This window comes from Monoraphidium neglectum (genome assembly GCF_000611645.1).
Source record: "Monoraphidium neglectum strain SAG 48.87 unplaced genomic scaffold scaffold00166, whole genome shotgun sequence".
In the NCBI taxonomy this organism is placed as follows: Eukaryota; Viridiplantae; Chlorophyta; class Chlorophyceae; order Sphaeropleales; family Selenastraceae; genus Monoraphidium; species Monoraphidium neglectum.
In genome coordinates, this window is record NW_014013462.1 from 9,258 (window position 1) to 26,976 (window position 17,719).

General features: G+C 64.6%; 4 protein-coding genes across 4 annotated transcripts in view; 2 read left to right on the plus strand and 2 right to left on the minus strand.

Moving 5' to 3' along the window:
- The window catches only part of MNEG_1619 (hypothetical protein), a gene marked incomplete at both ends in the record, with an annotated part of 4,637 nt that extends 764 nt beyond the window's left edge, over positions 1–3,873 (minus strand). Inside the window, 10 exons of the mRNA XM_014049902.1 lie at positions 96–135; positions 647–741; positions 1,093–1,152; positions 1,374–1,469; positions 1,854–1,976; positions 2,234–2,356; positions 2,677–2,814; positions 3,033–3,160; positions 3,407–3,494; positions 3,682–3,873. Coding sequence (XP_013905356.1) covers positions 96–135; positions 647–741; positions 1,093–1,152; positions 1,374–1,469; positions 1,854–1,976; positions 2,234–2,356; positions 2,677–2,814; positions 3,033–3,160; positions 3,407–3,494; positions 3,682–3,873 — 1,083 coding nt within the window. The remainder of the gene's footprint in view (positions 1–95; positions 136–646; positions 742–1,092; positions 1,153–1,373; positions 1,470–1,853; positions 1,977–2,233; positions 2,357–2,676; positions 2,815–3,032; positions 3,161–3,406; positions 3,495–3,681) is intronic.
- Positions 3,874–6,667: 2,794 nt separating this feature from the next.
- MNEG_1620 (hypothetical protein) lies at positions 6,668–10,398 on the minus strand (the record flags this gene model as incomplete). The annotated part of the gene is made up of 9 exons (XM_014049903.1): positions 6,668–6,997; positions 7,178–7,260; positions 7,486–7,663; positions 7,818–8,741; positions 8,986–9,208; positions 9,388–9,470; positions 9,629–9,821; positions 10,044–10,142; positions 10,361–10,398. 9 exons carry the CDS (start codon positions 10,396–10,398, stop codon positions 6,668–6,670), a joined length of 2,151 nt encoding a protein of 716 aa, XP_013905357.1.
- Positions 10,399–11,567: 1,169 nt separating this feature from the next.
- On the plus strand, positions 11,568–15,617 carry MNEG_1621 (hypothetical protein; the record flags this gene model as incomplete). Its single annotated transcript, XM_014049904.1, has 3 exons — positions 11,568–14,420; positions 14,649–15,080; positions 15,279–15,617. The coding sequence occupies 3 exons, from the start codon at positions 11,568–11,570 to the stop codon at positions 15,615–15,617; spliced, it is 3,624 nt and encodes a 1,207-aa protein (XP_013905358.1).
- Positions 15,618–16,576: 959 nt separating this feature from the next.
- Positions 16,577–17,551, plus strand: MNEG_1622 (E3 ubiquitin-protein ligase; the record flags this gene model as incomplete). Its single annotated transcript, XM_014049905.1, has 2 exons — positions 16,577–16,641; positions 16,864–17,551. The coding sequence occupies 2 exons, from the start codon at positions 16,577–16,579 to the stop codon at positions 17,549–17,551; spliced, it is 753 nt and encodes a 250-aa protein (XP_013905359.1).
- Between the last annotated feature and the right edge of the window lie 168 nt (positions 17,552–17,719).

Here is a 17,719-nt window from a genome sequence, read left to right on the forward strand (position 1 = left end):
GGTGGTGTCACGCCTGTGGCCGTGGCAACCACGGCGAACAGCGAGCAGCCAGAACGGGAGTCAGGAGCGGCGTCCAGGGGGCGCTCTGCGCCCACCTTGCAGTAGATGCGGTCGTTGGAGGTCGTCGGGATGGACCTGGGACGGGTGGTCGTGGGGTTGAGGGAAGGGAAGGACAGTGCATGCACGTGTGATTGTGGGCGGACTTCAGGTCGTGGGGAAAGACAACCGGCATTGCGGTGTTGGACCACTTGGGTGAAACGGGGGCCCAGCCGAAACATGGTTGGGGCCATGGGCAGGTGGCCCTGGTGATTGACAAGGTGCGCGAGGGATTGAACCTCATGGCTTCCGAGACCAAGGCCAGCATGAGGAGTGCCAGGCCCTCTGTCTGCGCTGCAAGAAAACCATGCAGCCAGCACGGGACGCTAGGCAGGCCGGGGGTGGCACAGGTCGCACGCAGAATGGTGGGTGGGGTGGGATGATTGGTGACGCATGCCCTCTCATACTCAAAACGTTTATTGAATTTGTAACAGCCTTGCCTAGGTATGGCATCACGTCCATCTGCACTGTCACGCCACGATGAATGAACTCCTTTGACCCGTCAGAGCCACTGGCCAGATATTCCGACCAGCCTTGCTGCCCCCATCACCTGATGAGGTAGGAGGGGTCAATGTACTTGACGTCCGCCTTGCCCTTGTCCTTGAAGTGGGCCTTGAAGGCGTCACGCAGGTAGATGCCCACGTCCTTGTGTTTGTAGGGGGGGGGGCGCATGGTTGGGTGCTTGGGTGGGGTTGGGAGGCGTGTGGGGGCGGATATGGGAAGAACATAGTGGCCAGAGTGGTGGTGCATCGGCGGGTGTGGTTGAATGGGAGGTGCGGCTCACGAATACGGGTGCGAGCGGTACAAAGGCGCGAGGCTTTGCCTCAAAGACTTGCGCGCCACAACAAGAGCAGCGCTCCAAGTACCCGGGGCTCAATGGCACGTGCGCATAGGTGCAGGCAACGAGAGCTTGCCGAAACCCTGGTCCAGATGCCCAGCCACAAAAATCCTGAACCCTCGACTAACAGTGGACCCCAAACCCCCAGAGGTCCACACCTTAAGGATGGCGTTGCCGCTGGCGTCTGTGGGGGCGACTCCCTCCTTGCAGAAGAGGTCCTGTAGGCAGTGAAAGGAGCGGGTGCACCCACAAGAGTCAAATTACGGGAATGCGGCAGACACGCCGGCCGCAAAATCGGGCTGCCGTTGGGCCTGTTGATAGCGCGACTTGGGGTGCACAGGCCGGCGCCCCGGCTGTCTAGCCAGCGCTTGGTTTCAAAACAAGTGGGGCGTTCCCCCTGAGCCCCCTTGCAACGGGGCCTGTGCTTGTGTGGCCGCACCTGCCCCGCCCCCTCTGCGACGCATATGACGCAGTGGCCCTTGCGGTCCAGGATACTGCCCACGTGATCCAGCAGCTTCTGCAGGTCAAACTTGATCTGGCGGGGTCAAAGCGGGGGCGGCGTTGGGTGCGGGCGCAACTGGTTGCCAGGGGTAGGTCAGGAGAGAAGGCCAGGAGCAGCTCTTGTGCACGACCCGGCGGCGATGTGATGGATGGTCGGCTGCTGCCCGTGCACTTGTCGCCAACACGCCGCGCCGTGTCGTGATACCATGCCCCAACAGCAGCCATGCAGGTCTTGAGGGTGCCCAGGGACTGGCCGGCTTGTTTTGGGTCGCAGAGCCACAAACACGCGTACATGCCGTAGACCTCACACAGCCAGCCGTATTTGTGCCGCAGAGACCATGTGCCCGCCCCTTCCGTCCGCTCTGCGTTCCCCATTGCACGTGCGCCATGTTCCCTGCTTTCTCCCCCTCCCCCTCACCTCGGGGATGAGGCATACGTCCACCACGCCGCTTGACATGGAGGCCTGCATGGCGATGAACCCGCTGTTGCGCCCCATCAACTTCACAATGCCCAGCCCACGGAAGCCGCTGGCGGCCTCCACCTGGCGCGGTCAGGGGGTCCGGTTTAGGCGAGGGGAGGGTGCCGGTTGGGGCTGTAGTGATGGGGTGCGTCACGGGTGCGCAGTGGGTCTGACTCTGCACTGGGGCCCAGGGTTGCGACTTGCGGAGGCAGGGCCAATCAGTGAGGTTGCAGATGGAGTGCTGCAAATTCAGTACTTTCGATGCATGTTGGATTCCTGCGTGCCGCCGCTTAGCAGAATTGTGGGGCTGTCACACAGGCTATGGCCGCCCTGCCCACCTTCGCCGCCAGCAGCGCGCGCTGTGCTTCCTCCACGGCGGTGTCGAAGCCGAAGCACTTGTCAATGAGCAGGATGTCGTTGTCAATCGACTTTGGGACGCCCGCCACCACGCACTTGACATCCTGGGGGGTTCAGGGTGTGTGCAGTGGAGGGGTGCTTGAGAGGGTGCACAGCAGCAGGTGAGGGAGCTCAAGTTTGTGCAGCCAGGTGTGCCGAAGGTTGTCTGCTGGTGTTCCAGGGAGGAATGGGGGTGCGCGATGCAAAGTTTTGTTATTGAGAGGCTTGAGGAGACTTCATGCATGAGGTGAGCCCCGGACTAGGCAGCTTTGACAGAGCTCGCGGCTCGCGGCCGGCCCTGTTTGCCTTGTTGTGAAGCTCGATGCGTGGGCTGACGCACCCACACAGCGGCACATCAACCTGACAAGAGGCCGCGGAGGCCCACCTGCCGCGCGATCTCCTCCTGGATGGCGTTGGCGGCGGCGTTGCCGCCGTTGCCGCCCACCACGAACACCATGTCGAGGCCCCACAGGTCGATGCGGCGCACAATCTCCTGGATGTCTGCACCGCCGCGCGAGGTGCCCTGTGTGTGTGTGTGCATGTGTCGGGTCGGCGTGCGTGCGTGCGTTCGTGTGTGTGTATTTGTGTGTGTGTGTGTGTGTGTGTATGTGTGTGTGACAGCCCTTGGTTGGCCAACCTGTACAAATCACTTTGCCTCGACCCCTTATGACTGCGTCAAGCGCACCCACCACACCCCTCCAAAAGCTTGCTCCTTGTGCTGAAACCCAAACCAGCGCCCACCAGCATAGTGCCGCCCTTCAGGTGGATGCCGTCCACTGTGCGGCGTGTGAGGGGGACCGGCTTGGCGAACTTGTCGTAGAATCCCCTGAGGCCATAGCGGATCCCGATGATCTGGTCCTCGGGGACACCTGATGGTGAAATGTGCAGGGATGGCACTTTGAGAGTCAGGCGGTCGGCGAAGGGCTTTGGAATGGCCACGCTTGGGGTGCAGCCGTGAAGCAGTTATGGTCATGTCTCAGATGCACCTTGGATTCAATTCATGGGTTTTCAGGTCCGTGACGGCAGAAGAGAACCGAAGGCACTGTCTCGCATCGTTTTGAAGCCTGCTGTAGATACCTTCTTGAAGCCAGCTGAACCGGCACCCTGCCACCCACCATAATCGGCCAGCGTGAAGACAATGTTTTGCACGACGTCGTTGAGGCCCGGGCACAGGCCGCCGCACGTCACGATGGCCGCGGTCACCTGGGGACAGGCAGTGCCAGCGGCACATGGAGGCTGTTTGAGGCCAATTTGGGAGGCGTTGCCGCACGGCCTGCGGCTTCGAGCGTCCGCGAAACCTTCCTGCTGCATTCGAGAGTCCCCCTTGCACTGGACTTTCCAGTAGAGCAGACTGCAGTAACAGCAGCATCGCTCTGCCCTCGGCCCGCACCTGCGAGGGGTCAAAATAGATCGTCTTGCGGGGGCCGCTGCGGATGGCCCACTCCGGCAGCGCCAGGCAAGTGTCCTCATCGGTGCCTGCCATCACGCCGTTGCCGCACACGGCGCCGGAAGACGCCTCAGACTCGTACTCCACGGTGTGCAGCCGGATCCGGTCCTTGTCGCCCACTGCATGAATGGACATTGGGGGGGTCGAAATGTGGTTCAGTGCAGATTTGGTGTGTTGTTGCTATGAGTGACTTCAGGAACGGGTGAAGCCTTGGGTGTGTGGCACACTGTACACAACAGAGGGTTGCGAACGGCGGCTGAGAGTGTTCGCTGTTGGGAGGGGTGGCCAGGGGTGATCTGTGCGTGCATGCATGCATGCACTTGCATGCATGTGTGCCTTTACGTGCAAGTGCATGTGTGCATGCATCGCGGCGTGTGTGTGTGTGGGGGGGTGCATATAAGCGAGGGCACATGCGCATGCATGTAACAGTCGTGTGTTGGTGCTTAAGGTGACAGGCAGGGCGCGCAGCCCCAGCAGCTGAGACCCAGCAGCTGCAGGAACTTGGGAGCATGCGCTGGCATGCTAAACGCTACTTCCGCTATCACTGAAGCCGCACCAAAGCCAGCGCCGGCGTTGTTGTCCTTGGTGAAAGGCGAGGGCCTGGTGGTGGGCCGGCAATCAAGGGCATAGCGGGGATGATCATTTTTTCAGGACGGTGCATACACACAGGTTGCAGCCACCCCGAAGCTGCAAATGTGCGCACAGGTGTGGTAGAGCTCCCACCCTCACGCACCCTGTCACCAGCTCAAGCCCAGCCTGCCACCAGCCGCAGCCCGCGTCGTCAGGGCCGCTGGCCCGCGGCTTTGAGCAGGCGTGGACTGGCCACACCTCTATGCGCACCTGGGTTTGAGCTTTTCCCGCAGAGTCTTGACCTCCAGGATGTCGAGAGTTTCTGGTGATGATGGTTGTGGCCGCAGAAAGGACAGGTTGAGGCTACGTGTGATCGTCATGCACAGGAGGAGCTCGCTGCTGGCGCGCAGCCTCCACGAACGGCACACTGCTGCGGTGCTGCTGGATTGCCTGAATGATCAGCAGCACGCTGTGCACCGTCGCATGAATCCTGGCAATGGCAAGTGATGCCAGCTGCGCATACTTGATGAGCCATGCACGTGTTGTTACGGCACCAGGCCACGGCGACACCAGCCCAGCGCAGACAATGACTTCACTGCAGGACCACACAACAGAATGAGCAAGGTCCGGCGGCAGGCGCGGCGCTCCCAGCATTGCTGCCTTATCGGCAGCGTGAGCCGCACGCACAGCACGCACTGCAACGCACCGTCTGCTGAAACCAATGGCGACACGCGGCCAGAGGTGTACGAGCCCGCAATATACGGCACAGCGCTTGGCTGCTTGTCAGCTTTCTCTGCACCGTTGCCATTTGTGGTCTCAGGAGCAGCAACCGCATCCCGTGCGCCTTCTGGCACTGCATGCTGTACCCAAGCGGCACGCACACGCCGCCGCGCGAGCGGCGCCACGACCGAAGGCTGGACTGCGTTGCAGCGGATGGAAGCCTGCAAGCGGCTACTCTGTTGCAACAACATATTTGGAAGGCGCTTCGCAGTGCGATCCGAAGGCCCTAGGGCTGCGTGTTCACAGATCACTCTTGTGTTGACGCTGCGGTTCGCGCCGCAGTCTGCTCCAGTAAAAGCAAGTTATACAGTTCCGAATGCCAGTTTAGTGATCGACTTGATGCTCCTGATGGGCACGTTGCCACCTTCAATCGTGCTCACACCTTCATGCTCGCGAGGAGCATAGCCACTGGGTCGTATGACAGTGGCCAGGAAATTTCTGTACACGCGCGAGCTTTCAGGCGGAGTGCACCGGATGGTGGTCATAGGTTGGGTTTGACGGCGTTCCGGAAGCAACCGGTAGACTGATGTATGCAATATCGGTAGGATTCAATACGACTGGCGTCACAACAGTGATGAGCTTCGGTCGGAGTCTCGCTTGAACACAACTGGACGCTGCGTAGCGAGCAACGTACGTTTTCAGTCATACCCACAAATGCTCCAAATACAGCCCAACTCAGGACGGGCGGAGTGAACACGACATCTGGCTAACATGCTGCAGCACAGAATGCAGCATCATGGGGCCAAATAAGCTGCACGTGGACACAGACCCAGGGGAACCCTCCTGTGAGCCCCTCTAGCCTCCCGCGCCCCCTGCCGTGCGTTGCTGTTGTATGTCCCTGCTGGCCCCTCACAGCGTGCTTTGGTGGAAACATACCTTACCACTTAAAAGACTGCTAGCAGTGGCTGGAGTGCTAAATATTATTACAAATCTCTGTCATCACGAGCGTCATGCAGGTGCACGGTGAAGCTGGCTTGACAAGCCGTGTGTGCTCGTGGCGTCATGACAGCATGATTCGTAATTCGTAGGCAGTCTATTGTATCTCCTTCGGCACAACATCTGAAAGTCCTGAAAAACACTGGCTTACCCAAAAGCGCAGCAAGGCAGTGGCAGAAGAAAGGAAGGAGTAGCAATAGGCGGGTAATGGCGTGTCCTTGCTTATTGACTCAATCAGCATGGGATGGCGTGAATCCTGGTGGTGACAGTGGTGCGGTGCCTGATAACCATGAACTGCCTGCAAACACACACATACAAAGGCCTCAGTGCAGCAAGGTGCCGCAAAAATTCCATTGGGGATGGAGGGAAGTGATACAAAAACAAAGGCACTAGCGCGAGTCATGGGCAGCTACAGGGGAGGGCGTTGACTGGTTGCTATGGTGGCCTGGAAAAAAATGCATCATGGGAGTGCCTTGCACGGAGTGGGATGCAGACATGAACAAAGGCAGGACCTGAGTATGTGAGTTTGTTGAATGGCGACGTGCAGTACAGGAATGCAGCATACATAGCGCAACGGCGCTTTTCGGACATTGTGGAAAACAAGGTGCAGGCTTCGTTATTGCTGGGCACGCGTTATTGTCGCTCACGCATCACTCCTGCGCGCGCTGTTGCCTGAGAGCATTGGCGCTGCGGACGACGCGGACTCTTCCGAAGCGGGCTCCGCGCCAGCATACTCGGCCCTGTCAATTGGGCCGTCTGACAGTATGCGGCCCGCCGCGACGCCGATTGCCGCGCGGCGTCGCTGGGCCAGCGCTGTGGCGCCGTCGAGCAGCCACGCCAGCAGCCAGCCGCCGAGCAGGGCGGCGGAGCTCATGGCAAACATGGACTGGATGCCGCCGTGCTGCATGGCGACGCCGCCCAGGATGGCGCCAAGGCCAGAGCCGACGCCGCCATAGAGCGCCGCGAAGATGCTCTGAGGTTGAGGGTTTGCACATGACCATACGTGGCACGCTTGCCCATGCACAGGCGATCGAGAGAGGTGGGACCTGGGCTGCTCTGAGGACAAGCGTCACAGATTATGCAAGGTGAGCCACATGTTTGGCACTTGGTAAGCGTGCACATCACTGCCCTGCGCGGGAACTCAGTGCCTCACCTGGACCGTTGTGTTCAGGTGGGCGGGCGCCATGCGCTTGCAGCTGACGATGCCAGCGCCCCAGGATGTTGCAAACGTAACGCCTGCACAGGGTCCGCACCAGGGGGTGGGTAGCGCACCCAAGATTACGGCACCAACTCACAAGCATCTGCTCATCTGCAACACCCTGCTGATATCACAGGCCGAGTATGCGTCTTGGGCATGCCGAGCGCCGACGTCACCCACAGAGTTCAAATGCAGGGAGCTGCTTGCGCCCCCTGGATGCACTCAGCCGCTTTTCACCCCGAGTTCCGCCGTCAGACGCCCACCGTGCAGAAGCTCAATCGGCAGCACCGCCCATGCAGTGGGCGCGTAGGGCAGCAGCGCGTAGGCAGCCAGCCGCACCGCCAGCAGCACCATGGACACGTGCATCACGACAGCCACGGGCACGCGCGCCAGCAGCACGGACTGGAACTGGAACGCGGGCGCCTCTGTCAAGATGGAAAACTGCGGGGCGGCGGCGGCAGGGGCGCGAGCGCGTCAATGATGGTGAGAGCGCAGCTGGAGGACCCCGGACCCCGTGCTGTTGCAGTCGGACAACAACCATGTCTTACAAGTATAAAAGAGCCACAGCATTGCAGGACGTGTGCCCGCCACTCACCACGAGCATGAGGCCCATCAGCAGCTCATTGCCGCCCAGCTGCTGCACCAGCAGGAACGCAAACGCGCCCTGAGTGCCCAGGCCAAATCCAATGACCAGCGCGCGCAGCATGAACACCATGACTGTGGGCCGCAGCAGCAGCTCGCCGATACTGCACGCCTCATCGCCGCCGCCGGCTGCCGGCGCGGCGCCGAGGGTCGCGCTATTGTCCGTAGGGCTGGCGACTGCGGCCTTGAGCGGGGGCGCGGCGCTGTCCTGCTTGCCGCTGAGCAGCGCACGGCGGGAGTCGCCGCGGCGGATGGTGAGCACTGCCACCGCATCCTCCTCGTCGTCTGTGTGTTGGTCAACGTCCATGCTTGAGAGCGCTAGGGTTCCGGTGCGCAGCGCCTCGCTTGCGGCGGCGAAAGCAGCCGCCTCTGCTGCGTCGGCGGGGCGCGCCACCGAGGTCACAGGCTGCGCCTCGGCCGGATGGCTCCCAGGCAAGGCAGCCGCCGCTGCGGCCGCCTCTGGGGCCGGGCAGAGCGCAGCGCCGCCATCAGCATTAGCTGCTGCTGACTGCGGCCCGCCGTGCGGTGACGGCGTTGCGGGTGCGCTGCGATCATGGTCGCCCAGCAACGCGGCCGTCGAGCGCGGAGTGCTGCAGCAGCTGTCCGCGTCGCTGTCAGTGCCGCCCACAAGAAGCGGCGCGAGTGGAGCCGCCGCCGCTGCCGCCGCGACCGCCCCCTCAGGCGCCCCCGCGCGCCCCAGGGTGCTGGGTCCGCGTGCCGGGCTGCCCGACGGCGACAGGAGGCAGGGCGAGGGCGTGCGCACCGACGCGGCCAGCAGGCGCGTCCGCAGGTCACCGTCATGATCGTGGCCGTGGCGTGCGCTGTGCGAAAGCGGCAGCGCGAGGCGGCGGCCGGCCGCCAGCGGCGAGCTGGGCGACTGCGGCTCAGGGGTTGCAGATGCGGGGATCAGGGGCGATGCAGGTGCGTCCCCGGGCGCAGCATGGTCTCCAGGGTGGTCCGCAGCCTTGGTCTTGGCAAGAAGCGTGCCTAAGAGAGCCTAGCAATAGCAAGCGCAGGTTGGGATGCATGAGCCCAGGGGGGAGCAACGGAGACGAAAAGGCTGGCATTACAATCATGGCTCCTTTGAAACTGTTGATGCAGCCCTACCGTCGGGCGCGCACCTGCTTCCCAGCAGCGGCCTCATTCTGTCCGGCTGGAGCGCCTGACTGCTTGGCGTCGGCGGCGGGCTGCGGCTTTTTGGGGCCGGGGTTGAGCAGCCATGCCATGACCAGGTTCGGGACGGACAGCAGCACGTAGACAAGGATGCCGTAGCGCACGCCCGTGTGGCTGATGAGCGCCCCTGCCACGGTGGAGAGCCCACCCCAGCCGATGGACGCCCACACCCTGCAGCCGTGTGAAGAGGGACGTGCAGGCCGAGAGGGGTGAGAGACGCGCCAGCACACACTTGACAGTGCGGAGAGACCTGCCCACAGATGCAGCGCCCACGCGAAGCTTGCGTGGCGCGGATGAGCAGGGCCTTTTTAAAAGCAAAGCCTGGGTATGCCACGCCAGCAACACCTCACCGCTGTTTGCCGTAATCTCCATCCTGCTTGCACTTGGCCACCACTGAGGCGTCAGCGATGACGCCCACCGGCGCACCAACAACCTGCGAGCAGAGCGAACCGTCAGCGACCACAAGCAGGGCACGCAACGCAGATCACGCCGCGTCGGCCCACCGCATGACACCACCACAGCAGGGAATCGGACCATCCTCCATCCTGCATTGAGAAGTGCTTGTGTCCCACCCCGAGTACCAATCCGCACCTCTGCCAGAAGGATGACCGCCGCAACCGCTGCAAAGTTGCCTGGCGGCACGAGCGCCAGCGAGCCACGCAGCGCGGTTGAGCAGGCGAAGCAGACGAGCAGCATGCCCCGGTGGACGGCGAGGCGGTCGGCGAGGGCGCACAGCAGGAAGGAGGAGGGGGCGGAGACCCAGGGGCGCAGACCTTGGATGAGCCTGCGCGGCGGGGCGCACGCAGTGGCTTAAAAATTGCAGGCTGGTGTGCCAAACCCAACTTTGGGACAGTGCCTTGACTCTGTCAAATCAATCTTGTGTATCGACTTAATTCCATGCGAGTGCTCGGGCAAATGGCATTGAAGGCAAGATTGCGCTTGCTGGCCTTGACTCGTGGCGGCCCCTGCGTGAGACGAACTGCCACCCCATGCCCCAAGCCCCTACCCGACAAGCCAGGGTGCATAGCCCAGGTCGCGCATCAAGAACAGCGACAGGTAAGGAGTGACGAACACCAGCGCCCCCGAGAACAGAAAGTACCAGCATCTAAGGGTGCGGGCAGGTGGGGTGGGAGTATGCGAGGGGCAGGTGATGAGGGTGTTGGTGTAGACCAGTGTGACAGCGCAGCGGCGGCATGGCATGGTGGTCTACACAAATGACGTGCGCAGGCGTTGTCCGTGCGCAGGCAGGCGCTCTGCTCGAATACGCCTGCTGCCTTGCCTACCCCCAACCATGCAACCACCCCTTGCGCACAGCCCACACACTTGGCCACCAGCATCTGGTAATCCAGCATGGCAGCCATTTCGTCGGCACACTCCTCGAGCTCTCTGGCGGGCGGGATGCCAGCGGCTGATGCGGCGATAAGTGGGGATTGTGCTCCAACGCGCCGCTGCACAGCACTGCTGCACGGCGGAGGTGTCACTGGCGCTGCCGGCGGTGCAGCAGGGCGTGATGGCCTACAGTAACAACGTACGGCTGTACGGTGTCTCAAAGCCAAGCCCACAGGATTCGATCGGCGTGAGACTACCCGCATCGGGATGCACGCTGCGAGAGTTGCATCGTAACAAAACAGATGAAGACATCATGTGCGAAACAATCCGTTATGACGCAAATGTCCAACAGCTGTCTGCGCTGCTGAATGACAGGTGCCTTCAAAAATCACAAGCGTTGACCCGGTTAAAATGCAATAGCGGCAATGTAATAGATTCAAAATACCAAAGTTTCATATCGTGGCGCACCCAAGGCGTGCCCTCCTCAGGGCCCACGTAGCATGCACGCGTTTGTTCTCAGCACTCGATGCTGCTCGTTGCCATAATACGGCGTTCCCTCCATCCATTGTGTTTTTGATGTGATTGTTGTTGGTCGTCATGAGATGTCGGCAGTAATTCATAGCACGACCCGCGCTGCAGGCGCGGGCAATGGGTGGTGCCCTGCCTCGCAGCCCAGGCAGCCGCGGATGCAGCGTCAGAAACAGCTGCGCGTCCAATGCGTGGCGCATGTACATTCGATCAGGTGCGTATTGGTGTGCACGCTGGGCCGTGGGCTGTGTGGTGTGCACAGGACTGCGTCTTTGGCAGCAGTGTCCACGGCACGCGGGAATGCGTGCTTGGACACTATTGATCCAATAATATCATTCAGCTCAAAATGCGGTGCGCCCTGGCTTGCCGCCGCCGACGTGCCCACCGCCGCTCGCCGGCCGCCACTGGCGCTGCAGGCCCAGCGAGGCGCACGATGCTACGGCAGAGGTGCGTTGATCATCACTGCATTAGTTGTGTGGGAGTGGCATGTTTGGGGACGCTGGTGTGTCCATGCTCAAGCGCTTCGTGTCCATGCTGAAGCGCTTCGTCTCGCTATTGCTGCTGCCCGCGTGCAGCGATGCGCCAACCCTTCTCACTGCTCTCGCGCATCCCTTCATTGCACGCGCAGGCCCGGCGCCGCCTTGCTCGCCAGTTCCGGCGCCACCGACTTCAAATGCTGGAGCAGAGCCTTTTGATTCCAGAGGTCCCGCCAGCAGTGATCGACCATCAAGGCGACGGGAGCGCTGCCCGGCGCCGTGAGCGCGCGCCGCAGCTGGAGGGCGAGTCAACTCACTATGGCGGCGCCCTAGACGGCGCAGTGATTGACAGCCGCGACGCGGACCGGCTGATGCTGCAGCGGCAGTTTGACCAGAGCGGCAGCGCGCCAGCGGGCGAGAGCTTGGCGGTCGCCGGCGATGTCGGGCGCGTCGAGCCCGGCCTGAGCGCCGCCAAAGACATAATGAACCGCATCAAGCACTGTACCCACTGGAAGGAGGTCCGCGCGCTGGTTTCCGAGCACAGCGGCTGCCTCAACGCGCTGCACATCAGCGCCGCACTCGTGACGGTTGCGCAGGTGGAGCGGCGCGGGCGCAGTGCTGGCGTGGCCCGTGGCGAGAAGGGCGCAGCAGCAGCGGCGCCGGCGACTGTGGCAGAGGCGGCGGAGTTGGGTGCGTTTGCTGACCGGCTGCTGGCTATGTCTGGGCGGCTGATGGGCAGCATGCAAACGCGGCAGGCCGCCAACATGCTATGGGCAGTGGCGTCTCTCAGCAGCAGCAGCAGCAGCAGCAGCGCTGAGGCGTCGTCTACGCCCATCAAAGCGTGGCGTCCGCCGGATGCATGGGTCCGCGCCGCGTTCGGCGTGTGGCGGCACGAGCACGCGGAGCCGCCGCAGCTCGCCATGATGGCGTGGGCGCTGGCCAAGCTCGGCGCGGCGCCCGGAGAGGAGTGGGTTGACGGCTTCCTGTCCGCGGCGCAGCGGCAGATGCACCAGATGCGGCCGAGCGACCTCGCGCGACTTGCGTGGGGCCTGGCAGAGATGGGCGTCGCCCCCGCCGCGGCGTGGACGGACGCGCTCGCCGACGCTGTGAGCGCGCAGGTGGAGGCGATGCGGCGCTACACGGTGGTGGCGCAGCAGCGCAAGCAGCAGCGGTGGCTGGCGCGCGCGCAGCAGCTGCGCCAGCGGCGGCAGGAGCAGGAGCTCGAGCGGCGGCGGCGCTCAGCGACTGCGGGCGGTGACGCGGCGGGGGCCGAGGCAGACACGGCAGCAGCGGCGCTGCTGAGGCAGCAGCAGCAGCGCAAGCAGGGCAAGGAGGCGCAGCGGGCTCAGGAGGCAGACGCGGAGGCGGCCGATTTGCCGGAGCGGCGGGACGGGGGCGGCGCAGTTGCCGCGGCGGAGGTGTGCAGGCGGCCGCCGCGCTTCAGTCCGCAGGACGTTCAGATGCTGCTGCATTCTCTGGCGCAGTGGGCTGGCAGCGCGGGCCCGCGCGCCGCCCCGCCGCGCGCGCTGCGGGCGCTGCTCACGGCGGCGCGTGCGGGGATGCGGTCTTTTGACGCGCAGGCGCTGTCGTCGGTCGCGTGGAGCCTGGCGACGCTTGGGCACCGGCCCGACTACGGCTGGTGCGCGCAGTACCTGGAGCGCGTCCGCCAGCTGGCGCCGGCCATGAGCCCTCAGGGCCTGTCCAACACGCTCTGGGCCCTCGCCGCGCTCGGCGTGCGCCCGAGCCCGCCGTGCATGCAGGTGCTCTCAGCGTCGGCGGCGGCGCGCGCCGGCGGCATGGCGCCGCAGGCGCTGTCCAACCTGCTGTGGGCGCTGGCTGTGCTGGAGTATGCGCCATCCGGCGCGGACGCCGCCGCGCTGCTGGCGCGCGCCGAGGCGGCGCTGCCGCGCATGACGCCGCAGGCGCTGGTCAACTGGCTGTGGGCGTCGGCACGGCTGGCGCTGGCGCCGCGCGAGGGTTGGCTGGCGCCGGTTGCGAGGGAGATCGAGGCGCGCGCGGACGAGCTGTCATCCCAGGGGCTGGTCAACTCGGTCTGGGCGCTTGCGCGGCTGGGGCGCGGCGCGGGCGACCCGATGCTACTGCTGCTGCTGCGGCGCTGCGAGGCGCTGCTCTCGGCGCAGCTGGCGGCGCTCGACCGCGCGACGGCGGCGGGCGGCGGGGGCACCGCCGCCGTGGCAGAGGCCGCGGCGGGCCCAGCGGCGGCGGGGCCGACGGCGGCGGCGGAGCAGCAGCGGCGCGGCGCCGAGGCGTTCCGCGCGGCGGCGCGGGAGGCGGGCGGGCTTGCCACCGAGGAGGTGTGCGCCCTGCTGGACACGCTGTCGCTGCTGCACAAGCAGCAGCAGGAGGCGCCCTCGGGCCCCGCAGGCGGCGGCCTTGACGCGGCCGCCGAGGGCGGCGGCGAGCGGCGGGCTCACAGCATTGCTGGTGGCGGCGACGCCGCGGCCGCAGCCCTGGCCCAGCAGCTGCTGCCGAAGCTGCTGCAGGTCGCGGAGGCGGCGCTGCCCGCCTGCAGCCCGCAGGATCTGTCCGTCATGCTGCGCGCGCTGGGGGCGCTCGGGCACCGCCCGAGCCGCCGCTTCATGCACGCCTGGCTGGCGCGCTCGCAGGCGGCGTTCCCCGTGGCGCTGCCGATCGACCTCTCCCAGATGCTGCACGCCCTGGCGGGCCTGGGCTTCCGGCCGCCGCCCGGGTGGCTGGCCGGCTTCCAGGTCGCGACGTACCGCCGGTTCCCGCGGTACAACGCGCAGGACCTGGCGATGACCCTGTGGGCCTGCGGCAAGCTGCGGCTGCGCCCCGACCCGCTGTGGGTGCAGGCCGCGCTGCGCGAGGCGTCGCGGCTTACGCCGGAGCTGCTCACGCGCCACATGGCGAGCATCGTCTGGGCGCTCGCGCGGCTGCGGCAGCGGCCGCCGGAGGCGTGGGTGGACGCGCTGTGCGAGGCGGCCTACAGGAAGCTGCCGTCGTTCGCGCCGGGGGAGCTCTCGCGGATGCTCTGGGGGCTGGCCACTCTCAACTGCCACGTGGACAAGGTGCGCGCGGGTGTGGCCGCGATGCTTGGCCACGGCAGGTTTCCCCAGGCATGCCAAAGCATGCGCAAAAGTCGTCCTTTGCCACGGGCAAGCAGGGGCCGCCTGCGCGTGTGCTGTGAGCCATGCGTTACAAGGATGCACTGGGTATGTGTCCTGCGCCCTGCATCCTGGGTCCTGACAACAAGACCCGTGCCGCCGCGCGCGCACCACGCCCCCCTTCCCCCCCAGGAGTGGCTGAGCGAGGCGATGTCACAGGTCGAGGGGCAGCTGCGCGCTGACGAGGACTACCTGTCCGACGACGTGTGGTGCCCCGACGAGGTGGCGCGCGCCGTATGGGCCCTCAACCGCCTCAAGGCCGAACCCGACCATGCCTTCATGGCCGCCTGCCTCCGCCACTGCTTCACGCGCGCGCGCCGGCTGAGCCCGACGGGCATCTGCCGCCTCATGTGGTCGATCGGGAACGTGCAGGGCTGGGCGCCGCCGCGCGGCTGGGTCGCGCGGGCGCTGGCGGCGACGCACGCGCGGATCGGGGGCTTCCGCGGCCTGCAGCTTGCGCTGCTGGCGACCAGCCTGGCGCGGCTGGAGCACAGGCCGCCGGACGCGTGGCTCGACACGTTCGCTGCGGCGGCGCGCGCGCGGCTCGACAAGTCCAACAGCCGGGTGAGGGCCGCCTGCGCGCGGCGCCTGTGGGTCGCGTTGATGCACGGCTTCTAAACAGCAGGTGGCAGAGGGATTTCTGAGCACGTTGTCTGGTCAACTGATTGACCCCAGTCAAGTATCTGACCTCACCGCGAAGGGTGTCCCCACATGTCTTGTCCCTGACCCCCCACCGGCCCCTCATGGCCCCCCTCAACCCAGGTCATCACCAACATGCTGTGGGCGCTGGCCACCCTGGGCTACCGCCCCGACGACGCCTTCCTGGCCGCCTGCCACGCCCGCGCACTGGCGCGGCCCGACAAGCTGTCGCCGCCGCAGCTGCTGCAGCTCACATGGGCGCTCGGCGTGTTTGGCTGGCGGCCGCCGGCGGGGGCGGCCGACGCGCTGTTCGAGCGCGGCAAGGGGGTGCTGGACACGCCACGCGCGAGCCTGCAGCGCATGCGGTGGGCGGAGCGCGCCGCGGAGACGCAGGCGAAGGCGGCCGCCGCGGACGTGGGGGCGGCCGCGGCTGTGCGGGCGGGGGCGCGGCGGCTGCAGTAGGGGCCCCGCCGGTGTCCAATGTGTATGATTGCCCCCTAAACTTTTCCAGTTGCAGCGGCACTGCGGCCGACATTCACGGCATGCCAGCAATTGCGGCAGCTTGGGTGTGCTTGAGGTCTCTTGCAAGGTGGATGCAGTGCAAGTGCGTATTTAGCATGGGCTCACGTTTGTGTGGGTTGAAGATTTTCCACCTCGTCGCTCCTCCAGCAGCTTGTACCATACCAGCCGAGCCTACATTCTTGCGCTTGCGCTGTAACGTGGCGGGATCTGCATTGGAATGTTGGTGTATATGGCTGGCACGGGCTCAGGCCGGATAGTGATGAAGCTTGCCGCGTGTCGAGGCGGCCCAGGTGGCGATTGCAGTGCCACCGGGCTGGTGACAAGCTGCAGAGCCTCGTAGGGTGTTCAGCAACGGTTTGCTGCTTCACATCTATCACTCTGTGCTGTGACGATTGTTTCAAATGCATTTCAGCGCTTTCGCACAAACGCTCTGGGCTGACGACTGATGTGGTGATCTTGTGTTTCATCTACGAGAGCGCAAACTGTTCCTTACAGTCTGAAAAGCACTATACAACCCATCCCTATCGTCGGCCAGACGGGGGCACTTGCAACTCGAGGCACCGCCCTTCTCGCCCTCCCAGACGAGACTTGAGGGCGAGTGCGGGGACGCAAAAGTGTGTTGGCGCGTACCACCGCGCAAGTTCTCCACAGCAGCGGCGCTGTGACCTTATACACCCGTGCGCCTTGGTCGTGCTGCCGCCGAGTGGCCACAGCAAACCCCTTGTCAACGGCTCGCCGCAGCGCCATACACACAAGCCCAGCCTTGATTCTGCTACTCTAAGGGTACAGCGCGCACAACATACTCCACGCGCTCTGACAGCACCAGCCAGAAGCGCTCCAGGAGCGCGGCTCGGGGCGCTCACCTGCCAAGCGCGTGCAGCCGCGCGTCGCTGGCGATGATGTCGTCGCTGTACTTCCTGGCATTCGCACTGCTGGCCTCCACCTCCCTGCTCTTCCTGCTCTGGTGGGTGCAATGGCATGCATGCGTTGCAGCGCACATATGGGTTTCTAAACTTAACGGCCTCAGGCATTGCGATTCGACGCTTTGTTGTGCGTTGATGCACTCCGATTCAAACAAACGGTCAGCACCAGCCGGTGCAGAGCTGCAGCAAACGCGCAGCGCCAGCCCGTCCGTGCACAGCCTGCAGCACTGATCTCCCGTTGTCCGACGCCACCGCAACCGCAGGCACTGCCGCGTCGCGCGCTCGCGCCAGCTGGAGCGGCGGCGCCTGGAGCTCCAGGACAGCACTGCTGACTCAGTCTTCCTGTCCAGCTTTGACCTGGGCTTGGGCCTGACCTACGTTGCCCGTGGCGCGCCGGCCTTCGTGATCCGGGCCCTGCCGACACGTGTCTTCTCGAGTGGCAGCCAGCAGCCTGCTGGAAGGCAGGGCGGCGGCAACAGCAGCGAACTTGGCAAGTCAGGGGCGAATGGCAGCGACACGGCAGGGGATGTCGAGCTGGGCGGCGTCCGGTTAGACCAGGGCGGCAACACCGACCCATCGCGGCTGCCGCAGCAGCGGCTGCCGCTGGCCGACCCAGCATTTGCACAACAGCAGCAGCAGCAGCAGCAGCAGCAGCAGCAGCAGCAGCAGCAGCAGCAGCAGCAGCAGCAGCAGCAGTCAGGCGCCCTGGCTGCCAACGCGCCAGACGCGGGCGAAGGGGGACCGGCAGCAGCTGCACCTGCCGCGTCTGCATCCGCCAGCGGCGGCCCTGTATCGGTCGACGCAGATGAGTGCACCATCTGCCTGGGCAGCTATGAGGACGGGGAGGTGTTGAAGCAGCTGCCATGCGGGCACTCATACCACTCAGAGTGCATTGACGCCTGGCTTGAAAAGTCGGCGGTCTGCCCGCTCTGCAAGCACACGCTCTGGTGAGAGTCGCGGCCCTGCCTCTGCCAGCCCTGCTGTGTCAATGCATGTTGATTTATTTGTGTTTGCAGCGTTTAGCCTCTTCCTGCACCTCTGCTTGGGGGGAGCCACATTTCCATAAAACTGCGCTGACGTCTGTTCTGACCTTGCGGCCCCCTTTTGATCTTGCTTGTT